At 43.1% G+C, this 15,029-nt stretch overlaps 1 protein-coding gene across 1 annotated transcript; it reads left to right on the forward strand.

Annotated features, from left to right (window-relative positions):
• Nucleotides 1-2,712: 2,712 nt before the first annotated feature.
• LOC111178918 (glutathione S-transferase A2) lies at nucleotides 2,713-11,770 on the forward strand. Its single transcript, XM_022582133.2, has 6 exons — nucleotides 2,713-2,992; nucleotides 5,076-5,127; nucleotides 6,126-6,258; nucleotides 7,929-8,070; nucleotides 10,279-10,410; nucleotides 11,273-11,770. Exons 1-6 carry the CDS (start codon nucleotides 2,906-2,908, stop codon nucleotides 11,396-11,398), a joined length of 672 nt encoding a protein of 223 aa, XP_022437841.2. The 5' UTR covers nucleotides 2,713-2,905; the 3' UTR covers nucleotides 11,399-11,770.
• The last annotated feature ends 3,259 nt before the right edge of the window (nucleotides 11,771-15,029 follow it).

The following is a 15,029-nucleotide window of genomic DNA, read 5'->3' on the forward strand; positions in this document are numbered from 1 at the left end:
CATCAGTGAAAAGAAAAGTCCACATTTCTCCTCTCTGTTGCAGGTGAACAGGAGGGGATGGTACAGCATTACGAGAATTCCTCTCCTTATTGATTATTTTTGGACACACCCAGAAACTTCTTTAAGGAGGCTTTTGGGTTAATAGTTTAAAAGGCTGATTTTTCTTTTTGGTTATGATTTCTCCCTTAAGTCGTCTCCCACTTTGTAGCATTTTTGTTTAAGCTAAAACAGAGCACATGTATATGTACATGACACATTAAATCTATAAATACTATTTATTCATTTGATATAAACTAATGTAATGGAAAATAAATTCTTATGACTGTGCTTTTATAGATGTTCTAGAAACTTTGTATGTAGGTATCTACAGACTTGGTTCATTTCCCCTTACTATTTTTGCATTCATATTTTTGAGGTCTCGGTATTTTCAGCCTCTGGTGAATCTTTTTCATTGAATTTGAACCATTTGTAAAACCTGTGACGCTGAAACAGAGCGTGTGTCACAAAGTGATGAGAACGTTCCTAAATCCACAGCCGCACCGCAACTTCAGGGCTCCCCGGCTGAACCAGTCGCGGCGGCGCCTGTGCCCCCGGCTGGCCTGTGGTCTCCCCGGCCCCAGCCTCACGTCCTCAGCGCCTCTTCCTTGCCCACGACTAAAAGTTCAAGCGCACTCCTCATGGAATCTCATTCTAGACGTGAAGAGCAGTTGAAACAAAGATTACTTTTGTCTTTATTTTTTCTTTTTATTGATTTCTTAATGTATTAATTTTTTTAAATTGGAAGTAGTGATTCCTAAATGATTCCAAAGTCATCTGTAATTCTTCTATTTTTGTTTTGTTCTCTTTTTCTCTTCCTTTCAGCTCTGGGTGTGGGGAGAGGCAGGTGACACAAAGGACTTTTTCTTTTTTATCGTTGGAATCTTTTCCAGTTACCAGCTGAAGATTTGCGCTGAAATACAACTTATATGCCTTTTGCATTTTTAAAGCCTGCTTCCTGAATTTAAGCAGAGTGATAGTGTTCAAAGAGCCAGTTCAGCCTGTAACATGTTTGAAAAAGATATATCTGCACTTTTAGGTCCCTTTCAAATGCCATTCGCTAGACCTCGCAAGCATTTTAATTGCTACATTCAAGCGCCTCACAAGTCCACGGTGCTGGGTGCTGTACGGCATCGAAAACTCAAGACTTTGGGAAAAGCTTGTGGGCTTGCGCTGGGGGAGTGAAGGGAACAAAACTTGTGTATTTGTTTGTTTAATTTAGAAATAAGGCATCTGCGAGATGCCATTATTTTCTGTGTTTTAATTGTTGTGCCTTTGAGTTAAACTGCATTTTTGTCTTTTGGTTGAAATATGAAATGTACTGTCCCAATATTAAATAGTAATTATTTGAAAGAAGAAACAGAGCTTGGGATTTGGATAGAAAATGCAACTGTTTCTCCCTAAGTCCTGGCTTTGGGACTCCTGCTTTTAATGAGTCCTGTGTGTTTCCCATTCACACCCATGATGGAACTAGTTCTGTCCATTGTCGAAGCCTTTGAGTTTCATTCTCTGGTTCCCTGCTATGTCCATTCCTCATGCAGGCTGCTGTAGACCAAGGGCTTTCAAACTGCACTCACCCGACAAGACCCAAGTATCTCTTACCATTACAGTGAACAAATGAGTGTGCACACGTGCTTTCTTTCACCCATACATGCAACAAAACTAAAAACTCATAGAACAATGCTTACCTCTTCGACATGTAAGGCACTCTGGTATTTTCTATTTTCTTCTACTTTATTTTAAAAATCGGTGGATTTCACAATCCACTGAAGGATTGTCATGTATATTTTGAAAAACATGAATATGGAAAAATGAAGCCTAGACTTGGGTTCATACAGAAATGGATTTGAATCCCAGGTCCGCCACCTACTTTGAGCAAGTTACCCTAGAAACCTCAGTAACCCCAACTGTAAAATGAGAGCAGTGACAAACTTCACTGCAGTTGATTTTTGTAGGGATAAATGAAAATAAATTTGTGAGAATGCCCAGTGTATGACAGACATTGAACAAATCTTAGTTCCATCCCATGCTGTAAAATTAATGCAGCAACATCCCTTGTTGTAGGTATAAGATGTACCAAGAGAGGTTATGTAGAATTCCAAAAAAAAAAAAAAAAAGGGAAGGAATTAGCATCCTGTGTTTGTAGAGAGAACTAGGAACTTTTGAGCGACCATTAAGCAAATCTGAGCCCCGTCTCAGCTTTTGAACAAATGCAGCATAACAGCCAAGGAGCTGAAGACAGACTCTGCAGCCTCCTTTTCACTGTCAGCGAAGTCCTCTGGCTCCAAGGCCCCTCCCTCCCAGGCTCCCAGGGCCTGCATCTGTGTGGGTTCCAGCCCTGCCCTCTTTTTAATCCTGGGCGTGGATTTCCATGAATGTCATTTAAGCTCTGAGCGTCTGTTTCATTAACGGAAAAATGGAGATAATAACTATTTCATGAGACTGTTGTGAGGATTAAAGATATAATGCATCCAAAGGGGTTAGTGTTGGGTCAGGACCATTAGGAGGTTTTTAATAAATACTAGTTCTTTAGTCATTCTGCTCCCTAACCCCCAGCCATGCATCCTCACCACAGACTCACCTCTTAGCCTGCCAAGACAATCAGATTTTACCCAATGGAGACTGGACAATGGTTTGGTGCAATTTCCCACGGTTGGCTATTGGGGGTGGGAATTTGGGCCAAGGCAGACATTCCAGGGACTCTTCGGACTCTGCGACAAAGGAGGCCAATACTTCTTCAGCATTGTTGGTGCTGTTCAGTCATATATCATAAAGTACATCTTGCTTCTGTGGTTTTATTCTTTGTTCATTCATTTACTCATTCATTCATTCATCCATTAAAGTTTAGAGAAACCAGGAGACTGCCATCATGGCGGGGAAACCCAAGCTTCACTACTTCAATGGACGGGGCAGAATGGAGGCCATCCGGTGGCTCCTGGCTGCAGCTGGAGTAGAGGTAGGTCCTGAGTTTGTTCATCTGAAGTTGAATCTAAATTAACTGTATCAAAGTACTTTTCTCACGTAAGCTAGGGGACTTTTCTAACTAAATGATCTGTTAAGAGTTCTGCATTAAAACAAATTTGTCAGTTATTTAAGAGATAAACAGATTTGTCCTAATATGTTATTAAAATGTCTTCTTATTAGAGAGAATAAACAGAGTAAATTTAAGAAACAAATCGCATCGTGTGGGCCTAATTTGGATTTTGATTTTTAAAATTATAAAATATTATTTATGACATTTATACAGCTGTCAAAAACATAAACAAAATATCAGTTGATCTTTAGTAAACTTTGTTAATGTGTTACAGGTGCTATAATGTATTGTGGTTATTTTTAATAGTTTTAATGTTTTAGAAATATACACTGAACTATCTAAAGTTGAAATATAAGATATCTGGGATCTCTTTCAAATTATTACGAAGGGGAGAGGGGGTAGGCATATAGATAACTCACAGCTGGGTTGAGCTGATAATTATTGAAGCTGGTTGATGGGCACAAGGAGGATTATGATAATTTGCTGTTCATTTTTCTGTATGCTACAAATGTCCATAACAAAAAGACAAAAATATACATATTAGAAAGTAAATGTAATTAAAGTTAAAACATAAACCAGAAATACAGAGAGGGGCGGATTGTAACAAACTGCCTGTTAGATTTAATGCATTCACTCAGCAATGAATTTGTTGGGCACCTTGAAGTGCTAGGTTCCCTGCCAGGTCTTGGAGATATGGGGGTGAACTAGACAGACACAGTCCCTGCCCTCAGGCAGCTTACACTCTAGTGAGGATGCAGACAAGTAAATATGTGATTAAAAGAGGGGTGGGAGCATCTAGGAGGACACCCAAGCACTTTAAAGTGTTAAAATGACAGATTCTCAGGAGCAAGTGTGGGACTCTGTTGAGTGCTTCCCTCTAGAGGTGTCTCTGAGAAAAGCACTTCTCAGCCCAGGTCAGAGGGACACAGCAACTCTGTGCGGGTTTCCTGGGGAGGGAGTCATGGACAGACTCTGGAGACTTGGTCCCTGAGGGGAGAGCAAGCAGTAAAGGAGGGCTTCAGGTGAGGTGGCATCCTGCAAAGGGAACCTCTAGTGTGCTCTCTTAGCCTCCTAACAGCATGTTTACCTAAGCCCCTGTGTTCAGAGCTCCCAGGCAGGATGAGTTCACCACCAGAAGGTGAAGTAGGGGGGGATTTTGAGAGGATCCCAGGCCTCCTCTTGACCAGCCCAGCCTGACTGAGGAGGGTGTGGGACAAGGCTTACCAGAGGCTCTTGGTCGGGACTTCTGGGTTCTCTGGGTCCAAAGGCTGATCCTCACAACACCATCTCTGTCAGCCTCACAAGCAAACAGCCCACCAGCAAGTCCCATCCTACCTCGGCCACCCTCCCACACTGACCACCCACCACCCCCTATGTTGTCTAGAACTGGGTGCTTTATAAATTGTTGCCCACACACCTCACTGTCTGTATAGTCTGACCCTATGGGATCATGTAGAGCCACAATAAACTGTTTAGCAAGTTAGAAACTCCCAATTCCCAAACTTTTCACCATCAAGACCCCTTTTTAAAATATGAAGTTGAATGGAGGGAGGTAATATACAGCAGAGGCCCCTGGCGGCAGCATCTTGGGGGTCAGTGGCCCCATGGATACCCCTTGCTGGGGGACACGCAATACCCTGTCCTGATCTCACAGGGAGAGAAGGGCTTTCCAGAGATATTAAAACTCCATAACTAGAGGAACTTCCCAGTCCCTTCCCTCCAGTGATTTCCCCCTGCCAAATCACAACCTAATGATTGACAGAGGTGGAGACGGTGTGGAGGTGAATTGAACTTGCAAAATAAGCAATTACGTGCTGCAACCCATGCTTTTATCGTGGTGGCTCTAATCCAAATTTCCAAATGGCCATGATCATCGTCCTCTGTGTACCCTGCCAAACTCGGAAATCTTAGCTTCTCCATAGTATGCACCAGACATTGGTCATTCAAGTTCAATAATGTTATGGAATGAAATAACAAAAACTCATTGACTGTTTCTGCTTTCCAGTTTGAAGAGATATTTATAAAAACTCCAGGAGACTTGGATAAGTTAAGAAATGGTAAGACCAAGAAACTAAATTCCTCAGGTGGGAGGATCTAGTACAAGTCATAAGTTGAGGTTTGAACCCCAGCAATGCCATGTGTGTGCATGGTGGGAGTGGGGTCAGTGGAGAGGGAGAAGCATGGTTAAAGGTAAGGGGTGGGACTTCTTGAGCAGGTCTTGCAGCTCACTCAGGACTAGGAAGGGCTGGAACTCTGAGTATTTGCTAAAGGAGCCGGCCTGGGCGGTGCCCTGTGAATGCCCTCTCTGTGCACCCCCTGCCTTTCTGCACCGTGAGTGACTGTATCAGTTCAGGATGCCACACAGCCCTCCCACCCAAGGAAAACAAATGCATTAGAAAGAAGAGGGGAGAAACAGGCCCAGCAGTTGCCTTCAATTCTTTTCTCTGACAGGTTTGACATGGTAATATCATAGCAATATTGCAGACTCAAATAACCAGGTGGTGTTGAATTAGTTCGAAGTCCAGGTGAACGTGTGAGGAGGGAGATAAAGAGCAAGGGCCAGCATCAGTTGAGTTGGGAAAACAGGCCTGTCCTGCACACCATCCAGTGGTGGGATTTGAAGGGCATACAAAACACGCTATGTAGGAGTCTCTCTTAGAACTGGCCTTAATGCCATGAACCCCATGAGACTTACTTTGAGAATTTCCCTTTTGACTTGGCAACTGGCCGGTGGAACTTCTCCTACATTTTTCTTAAAAATCCATGAAGACAAATCAAACACATAAAATAAAGGGACATACCATGCTCTGAATGGGAAATAAAAAGTTAACTGAAATAATAGATTGAAAAGAAAAAGGCAAATTGATAAGCAAAAGGATTACAGGAAGCTAAAAGCAAAATGGTATTTCCATTGAAATTTTACTAGGTAAAATTTTTGTTTCCTTTTATGTCTTCAGTCATTTCAACAAAAATTTTGATACATAAAATGTTTCAGTTTACCTTAACAGTATGATTCATCCAGTATTTCACTCTATTTCTTTTCTTCTTTCAAAAGAAGGGAGTTTGATGTTCCAGCAAGTGCCCATGGTTGAAATTGATGGGATGAAGCTGGTGCAGACCAGAGCCATTCTCAACTACATTGCCACCAAATACAACCTCTATGGGAAAGACATGAAAGAGAGAGCCCTGTACGGTATTTTTTTCTGTTCTTTCATTAATGATTAATAAGAACAATCTAGGTCCTTCCCTGAGTGAGCAGGATGTGTTCACAGGGATCGAGACAAGGGACAAGCTGTCTGAGTGTCTAGAGGATAAAACCTCAGAAGGTAAGTATCTAGACAAGGTGATTCTCCAGTTTCAGAAATTATAAGAATGATAACCAGGAACCTAATGTATCAGCCCTTTATATGGACCGGCCACTTGACAAGGGCTTGCAGAGACTGAGCCCATGATGCCAGGGTTATCTGGAACATTTTAATATCAGTTTGTAGCAGGCAGATTTATTCAATACAGCCATATTGGGGCGGGCGGTCTCCTCCGTGTTGTGATGGGACCCCATGATTGAATCATCGAATGTGGCAGTTACTCAAAAAGTTAAACATAGAGTTACCATACAACTCAGCAATCCACTACTAGGAATATACTCAAGAGAATTAAAAATATTAAAAATACAACCACACTAAAACTTGTACACAGAAGTTCATAGCACTATTGTTCGTAATATTCAAAAAGTGGAAACAACAAAATGTCCATGAATGGATGAACAAAGGCAGGCACATCCATACAGTGGAATGCTATTTGGCCGTGAAAAGGAATGAAGTCCTGATCTGTGTTACAACATGCATGAACCTTGAAAACATTCTCTTACAGAAAGAAACCAGACACAAATGATGCATATTGTATGATTCCATTTGTTTGGCATGTGCAGAACATCGCTATCCGTAAAACCAAAAGTAGTTTAGTGTTTGCCAGAAGCTGGAGGGAGGGAAGAACATTGAATGCCTTAAAAAACACTCAGCGTCTCTTTTGCAAGTGATGAAAATATTTTGGAATTAGAGTATGATGATGGTACAGGATGCTGTGACTTTACAAAGAAATATCACACAATTTTACACTTGAAAAGGGTGACATTCTGGTATGGGAATTATATTTCAATAAAGCTTTCATTTAAAAAGACTATTGTAGGAAACCATATTTGGAAGAAAAACAGCAAAGTTACCTGGAATATGTACTGTAGGAACAAAACGAAGAAACGCACTATTTTGGGGGATATTTTGGGTGGAGTCTTGAGAAACACAAACAAGGCCAGAGTTGGGCAACAATATGTGAAGAGGGTTGTGGAACCATATTCTATGGGAAATAACTGGAGGAAGTGCTGGTTGGGCATCTAAAGGGTCCTGGTAGTGTAACAGGATGGGACAGGAAGAGGGACATGGCTAGGTCCGTGGTGCCAGGACTCTCTCTGGACATGACTGAGGTGTTACTAATTCATCACACCAACTGTGCACAGAACACACCACAGCAGAGATGGAAAACCCTAGGCGTGGTCTCAGTGGTTACCTGCAGTGATTCCACCCGTTTCTCTCATGCCTGTGACTCTGGACAGGTCACTGATATGCTCTGTCCCTACATTTGGTCATGTATATAACAAAAATATTAGACATATATCTTCCTCGATGGCTTGCTCTAGAATGAAATGTTAAATTTAAGAAAAATCATAACTAAATGACTGACATAGAAAAATGCACCCAATGGGGGTGATTTACTCTGCCACCTCTTGATGCCCCATCCTTACCCATTCTAAACTGTAAAATCTAACGCAGGAGACATTTGACAGTTTGGTCATTTTGTCTTTCAGGATTGATATGTATGCAGAGGGTGTGGCAGATCTGGGTGAAATGATCATGCATTTGCCACTGTGCCCACCTGATCAAAAAGATGCCAAGACGACCCAGATCAAAGAGAGTATAACAAACCGTTATCTTCCTGCATTTGAAAAAGTGAGTGGACTGTTTAGTGTTTTTGGCACTGAGATCAGAGAACAAAGAAAAACAGTGCCTGGCATTGCAGGGCCATTGACCTTCACCTCTGTGAGCCTTTCTGAATACTAATGTAGCACCCTGACTCTAGGGCATTTTATAAAAATTGACTATGAGGAAGAATTGTACCCAAGTTTTACCCAAGTTATAATTTTTCAGCAATTTTTTTTTTTTTTTTTTGGCGGTACGCGGGCCTCTCACTGTTGTGGCCTCTCCCGTTGCGGAGCACAGGCTCCGGACGCGCAGGCTCAGTGGCCATGGCTCACGGGCCCAGCCGCTCCGCGGCACGTGGGATCTTCCCGCACCGGGGCACGAACCCGTGTCCCCTGCATCGGCAGGCGGACTCTCAACCACTGTGCCACCAGGGAAGCCCGTCAGCAAAATTTTGATTTACTCAGACCCAGTCTGGAATGCTTATAGTTAGAGCTTGGGCTATGGAAACTCTGAGAGCCACACTGGAGCCTGGAGTACATGGATCCTGCAGAACACAGTGCAGGGACTTTGATCCAAGAGGAGCACAATGACAGCAATGCGTCAGAAAATATTCTGGTACCATGTGTAGGGAGATATGAGACCCTACCCATCAGGAGAATGTGGTACTGTTTGGGGGATGGATGAGATGTATCTAAATAGAGATGGGGGCAGAGTGGTGGAGAGGAAGAATCAGAAGAAAAGTTGTTCAGGAAAAAATAATCTACAAATTTTGAGGACATGGCTCTCAGACTTTTGAAGAAAATCATACAAAACCAAGAAAATAATGTTCCATCATTATATGTGGTATATATCTTAGTTAATGTTTCTCTTTGAAGGTAAGGGGAGAACACCTCAAGATCCAAACTACCTGAAATCATGCTAAACAAGAATCATGAACTGAAAAAAAAAATGATCGTAAGAGATGCAGAAGGCTAACATAAAAATAAAAAGCTTAACCAACACCCTCATCTTTATAAAGTTTAAATCATTCTTTCATTTCACAAGTATTAATTCGTTGCTTATGTGTCAGGTCCTCGTCAAGGAGTGAATAATAGTAATCAGAAACTACATTCTTCTGGCTTTATGGTGCTCAAAGTTTAGGCACATTCACATGGTGGAAACCTCTACAGTCATTGCAGTTTAAGTACATCTGTATTTTGAAATCAAAGATCCCCATGATAACATCAATGAAAAATGTATATTACAAAATAGCATTTGATGTCTTACTATGTTCTTTAATTTTTAGCTATACCTCTATGTTCATACATAGTCTGGTAGGATATTTGCCAAAATGTTATTATCTTTACTTGGTGGTGATATGTGTGTTTTTGCCTCTATGATTTTCATATTGTTGCAATATTTTAAGTAAGCATCATATATTTTTTCCAATATTTTATTATGAAAAATTCAACACATAGAAAAGTTGAAAGAGATGTACAATCAACTCATACATACCCGCCACCTAGAATCAAAAATTAGTATTTTGTTATTATGTTTGCTTCATCATGTATCTCCCTATCCTTTTCTCCTCTAATCAAACATATTATTTTGGGGGGTGTTTCAAAGTAAGTTGCAAACATTAAGTGCAATCACCCCTAGACAGTTCAGCATGCAAATTATAATATATTCCACAGTGTTATTGACAGACACAGGTGGAATAGGAGTCAGAGTCAATGTTGTCAGGGAGATGGGAATTCAGGTTGACCCAGGTTTATTTCAGGTTCCAGAGGGAGAGACCAGGAAATGAGGAGAGCAGACAAGAGGAGAGAAGAAATACAGACTCTGCAATAATTTGCTTAGGGTGGTAGAAGGCTGTCATGAAGGTGGAATCACTGCCCAAGGTGGGGGAGGGGAGAGAGAGAGACGGATGAAAGGCCGCATTATGAAGTTCAGAGCTGCACGCTTTAGGGTGTGAGGTCAACAGAAACACGGTGTATATAGTGGAAGCAAGTAAGGCAGCCACAGCGAGGTGGGAACAGGAAAAGAAAATGGTGGCCTGGTTTCCACTGAGGTTGAGGAGGGAACAGCAGGGACCCACATGGCCCGTCTCACTGATCCGGGGGCAGCAGAAGGTCTGAAGGTCCACACCCACCCAGTGAGGCACAGAGGGGGAAGTGGGGCAGGGGAGACAGAGGAAGAGCATTGGGCCCAGCCTGCCCGGGCCTGTGTTCCTGATCTGACCCCTCCATTTGCCAGGTGTTGAAGGGTCATGGACAAGACTATCTTGTGGGCAACAAGCTGAGCAAGGCTGACATCCACCTGGTTGAACTTCTCTACTATGTGGAAGAGCTGGACCCCACCCTTTTGGCCAACTTCCCTCTGCTGAAGGTGAGCTCTCTCACAGCCTTTGGGGGGGAGCCCACATCTCCCACCTTGGCATCTGCTCTCTGGACCCTGGGACTGTGATGCTAGGGTCCCTGACACTGTCCAGGCCTCACTGCCCCCAGGTCTCCACAGTTCACTCCAAGGCCTTGGTCTGGGGCATGGAAAGAATCTGGTCACGCCAAAGACATTGGAGATGGTCGCTGCCCCAAGGAGAATGACTTGCCTTTTCCCAGGAGAGAGACCCAGGACTTAGTGCCTCTCTCTGCCCCTGTTCCATTTCAGTCTCTTTCTTCATTTCCTCTTTGCTTCCCTCCCTCCCAGGTGTGTCCTCCTCTTTCTTTACGTGAGTCTGTCTGCGCAGGTCTGCCACCATCTCATTTCTTTCCCTCAGCTCCTGTTCCTTCTCTTACAAGTTCATTTCTCTCTCCCCATCTCTCCATCTCTGCGAGGGCAGATTGGTTCTGACTGATCTCATTGTCTACCTTTCATGTTTTCTGTCTTCAGTTCCAGCCCAATCCCCTATACCTTCCCGTCTTGATATCTTGGAGCCTTTATCTGTGTTGCCGTGTGAGACACATTACTCTTCCTCGTATTGCACGACAGGGTGAATCTGCAGAATTTACGTGTAGGAAGAACATGAGGAAGACTTGAGCTGAGTGAAGTCTTAAACTAAGACATCTCTGGGGAAAACGTTATAATGCTTTTATCTTCCTGCCTCACTAGGTGTCTGTGTCCAGCCTCATCCTGGTGCTGATGGAGGGGCCTCGGCTGGCCCTTTTCTGGGAGGGTCTCAGAGTCCCTGGTTTGTGCTCACGACGGGGCTGGTCTTTGGCTGCACTCTGAGCTGTGCTCTTGTGCGTTGCAGGCCCTGAAAACCAGAGTCAGCAATCTCCCTGCCGTGAAGAAGTTTTTGCAGCCTGGCAGCCAGAGGAAGCCTCCCACGGATGAGAAAAATTTGGAAGAAGCAAAGAAGATTTTCAGGATGCAATAATGTGGGCGTGGCTGCCCAGAACACAGGGAAAACGTCAGGAGATTGAAGTTTTCCAACAGTGAAGTGCTTTACCTATATGTAGATCCTGGCTACTGTGAAGCTAATAAATATTCCAAAGTATAAGGGCTAATTTAATTAGAATGCAGATTTAGATGCAGAGCAATCCATTTTGTTTTGATCACATACGAAATCATGATCTCCTCCTAGAATGTGCCTGGGACTTAAACATAAATAAAGGGAGAGAAAGTGTCATGGACTCTGATCTGTTCAAAAAATTGTCATACACCAACTATCACAGTCAAAAAGAGTTAAGTAGAAATTGTCATCTGATATTCTTGGTGACACAAAGATAGTCTTTTTTGAATTTTGCTGCCTTTCTGACCCACAACCTAAAAACTTTTCTTTTTTTTCAGAGGACCTTTTTCCTTCAGGTAATCAAACTTTTTTCCTATTCGGTTATGGAACTAATATTTATTTTATATCTAATATGGAACATTCTGTGTTCCAGGAGCTCAGTAACTAAGGATAAACAAGCCAGATATAGTCCCTGTCCTCAAGGAGGTTACACTAGTGAGAAAAACAACAAAATGGGTAATTCTAATCCAGAATCATGCTGGCCTTGCATATCATGCTCCTACAGATGCTGTAACAAATGACAACAAGTATAGTCATTAACACAATGGAAATGCATTCCCTCACAGTTCTGTAGGCTCTTCGTGTGAAACCAAGGTGTGACAGGGTCATACTCTCTGAAGGCTTTAGAGACGATCCTTCCTTGCCTCTTCCTAGCTTCTCTTTTTTAATTTATTTATTTATTCATTTATTTAATTTTTGGCTGCACTGGGTCTTTGATGATGCACATGGACCTCCTCTAGTTGCTGAGAGCGGGGGCCACTCCTTGTTGCGGTCCACGGGCCTCTCATTGCGGTGGCTTCTCCTGCTGCAGAGCTCGGGCTCTAGGCGCACAGGCTTCAGTAGTTGTGGCTCACGGGCTCAGTAGTTGTGACTTGCGGGCTCCAGAGCACAGGCCCAGTAGTTGTGGCGCACGGGCTTAGGGGACTCCACGGCATGTGGGATCTTCCCGGACCAGGGCTCGAACCCGTGTCCCCTGCATTGGCAGGCAGTCTCTTAACCACTGCGCCACCAGGGAAACCCTCTCCCTTTTTCTTAGTTTCGTGATTCACACACCTTTCTTACCAACATGCTGTCACACTAATCCCATCCAATCCTGCTTCATTTCAAAAGGTCAGAATTTTCATGAAATAAATAATGTGTTATCAGTGACAGCCCTCCCCTCTCTGGAGCTCAGGCTTGTGAAGAAGGCTCTGAAAAGGCTCCAGAGTTTGACGTTGGGCAGAAAGGCAGCGTGTGGCAGGGCAACCTGGATGAGTCCCAAGAGTGGCATGGTAGGGATATGAAGAAAATTAAATAGGGTCTGTAACAGAGACTAACTGTGGGGGGAGGCGAGGGGAGAGCTCTGCTCTATTTTTTCCTGTTTTAATGCAGTATAACTGACAAATAGAATTGTACAATATTTAAAGTGTATCATGTGCTGTTTGATATACACCGTGAAAGGATTGCCCCCATCAAATTAATTAACACATCCATCATCGCCTTACATATTTACCTTTTTTAAATACAATATAGTGTTATCAACTAGAGTCACCATGTTATACATTAGATCCTCAGACCTTATTTCTCCTATAACTGAAAGTTTGTACCCTTTTCCCAATGAGAGCTGTACTTTATTTTTTTTTAATTTTTATTGGAGTATGGTTGCTTTACAATGTTGTGTTAGTTTCTGCTGTACAGCAAAGTGAATCAGCTGTACATATACATATATCCCCTGAGAGCTCTACTTTAGATGGATGGTACGGGAAGGTCACTCTGGGGAGGTGATATATAGGGTGAGACACAAAAGTGAGAAAGAACCAGACATACAGGGAGATGGGCAAAGAGGGGTCCAGACGGAGGAACCAGAATTTTCAAAGCCTTAGCATGGAAAGCAGTGTCTTTGGTGCACCAAGCCAAAAGAGACATTGCTGGAGAACGGGTGTGCCATGTGGCATGAGAAGGGGCAGCAGACGGCAGATGACACGCTCTTTCAGTCCTGTCAAGGAATTTGGATTTTATTCTAGGTGAAATGGGAATCCAATGTCTGGCTTTCTTCCATAAGATTTTGCCCAGATGATACAGTATTTTGGGAGGTATAGTTTCACACTATAGCTATTTGAAAGCATTGCTTGAACTAAAGAAGTAAAATTCATCTGCTTCTGCACCAAAAAAGGATGGAGAGAAAACTGAAAACCAGTCACAGAGTGTGGATTTGCCAAACTAAACTAAATTAGCTTTCTGGGGTTTCATGGATAAGTATGCTGGTATAATTTGTAAAACTTGTAAAATAAATGAATTGTAAATGACATTAGAAGGACAGGGGTCGAGAATTCCCTGGTGGTCCAGTGGTTAGGACTCTGCACTTTCACCGCCGAGGGCCTGGGTTCAGTCCCTGGTCGGGGAGCTAAGATCCCACAAGCCGTGTGGCCAAAACATAAAATAAAATTCTTAAAAAAAAAAAAAAAAAAGGACAGGGCCCAACTAATAAGACTACTATTTACTATTTGCTGGTATAAAAAAAAAAAGGACGGGGGCCAACTAATAACCTAAAAAAGGACAGGGGCCAACTAATAAGACTACTATTTACTATTTGCTGGTATAACTCACTGAGAAGGTAAGTGTGGATCAAAACATTTTAATAGAATCATTTAAATATACTCAGGGAGCTACCTGCTTAACCTCACCAAATCATTTCAAAACCTAAAGCAGCCCTGTAATAGTGGGAATAACTGCCTCTAATGTTGTTTTTGTTTTGTTTTTGGTTTTTTCTGCGGCATGCGGGCCTCTCACTGCTGTGGCCTCTCCTGTCGCGGAGCACAGGCTCCGGACGCGCAGGCTCAGCGGCCACGGCTCACGGGCCCAGCCGCTCTGCGGCATGTGGGATCTTCCCGCACCGGGGCACGAACCCGTGTCCCCTGCATCGGCAGGCGGACTCTCAACCACTGCGCCACCAGGGAAGCCCATCTTTTGTTTGTTTATTTTTACATTTTTAAATAAATACTTTAAATAACAAGATCTTGTGACAGGTCTAATAACTTCTGTGATTTTGAGGTAGAAAAGAGTGCAAACAATAACAAATGGATATTTTTATGCTAAGCTTTCTTGAAACAAAGCTTCCAGTACAAGAATGTATTTGTGGACTTCCCTGGTGGCGCAGTGGTTAAAGAACCTGCTGCCAATGCAAGGAACACGGGTTTGAGCCCTGGTCCGGGAAGATCCCACATGTGGCGGAGCAACTAAGCCCGTGCGCCACAACTACTGAGCCTGCACTATGGAGCCCGCGAGCCACAACTACTGAGCCCGTGTGCCATAAATGCTGAAGCCCGCGCACCTAGAGCCTGTGCTCCACAGCAAGAGAAGCCACTGCAATCAGAAGCCCACGCACGACAATGAAGAGTATCCCTCACTCGCCGCAAATAGAGAAAGCCTGTGCATAGCAACAAAGACCCAAAAATAAATAATAAATTAATTTTTTAAAAAAGAATGTACTTGCGCATTCACACAGATGCTCCATGCA

This window comes from Delphinapterus leucas, chromosome 10 (assembly GCF_059928025.1).
Source record: "Delphinapterus leucas isolate spDelLeu-1000000601 "Yukka" chromosome 10, BTC_Dleu_Yukka2, whole genome shotgun sequence".
NCBI classification, from domain to species: Eukaryota; Metazoa; Chordata; class Mammalia; order Artiodactyla; family Monodontidae; genus Delphinapterus; species Delphinapterus leucas.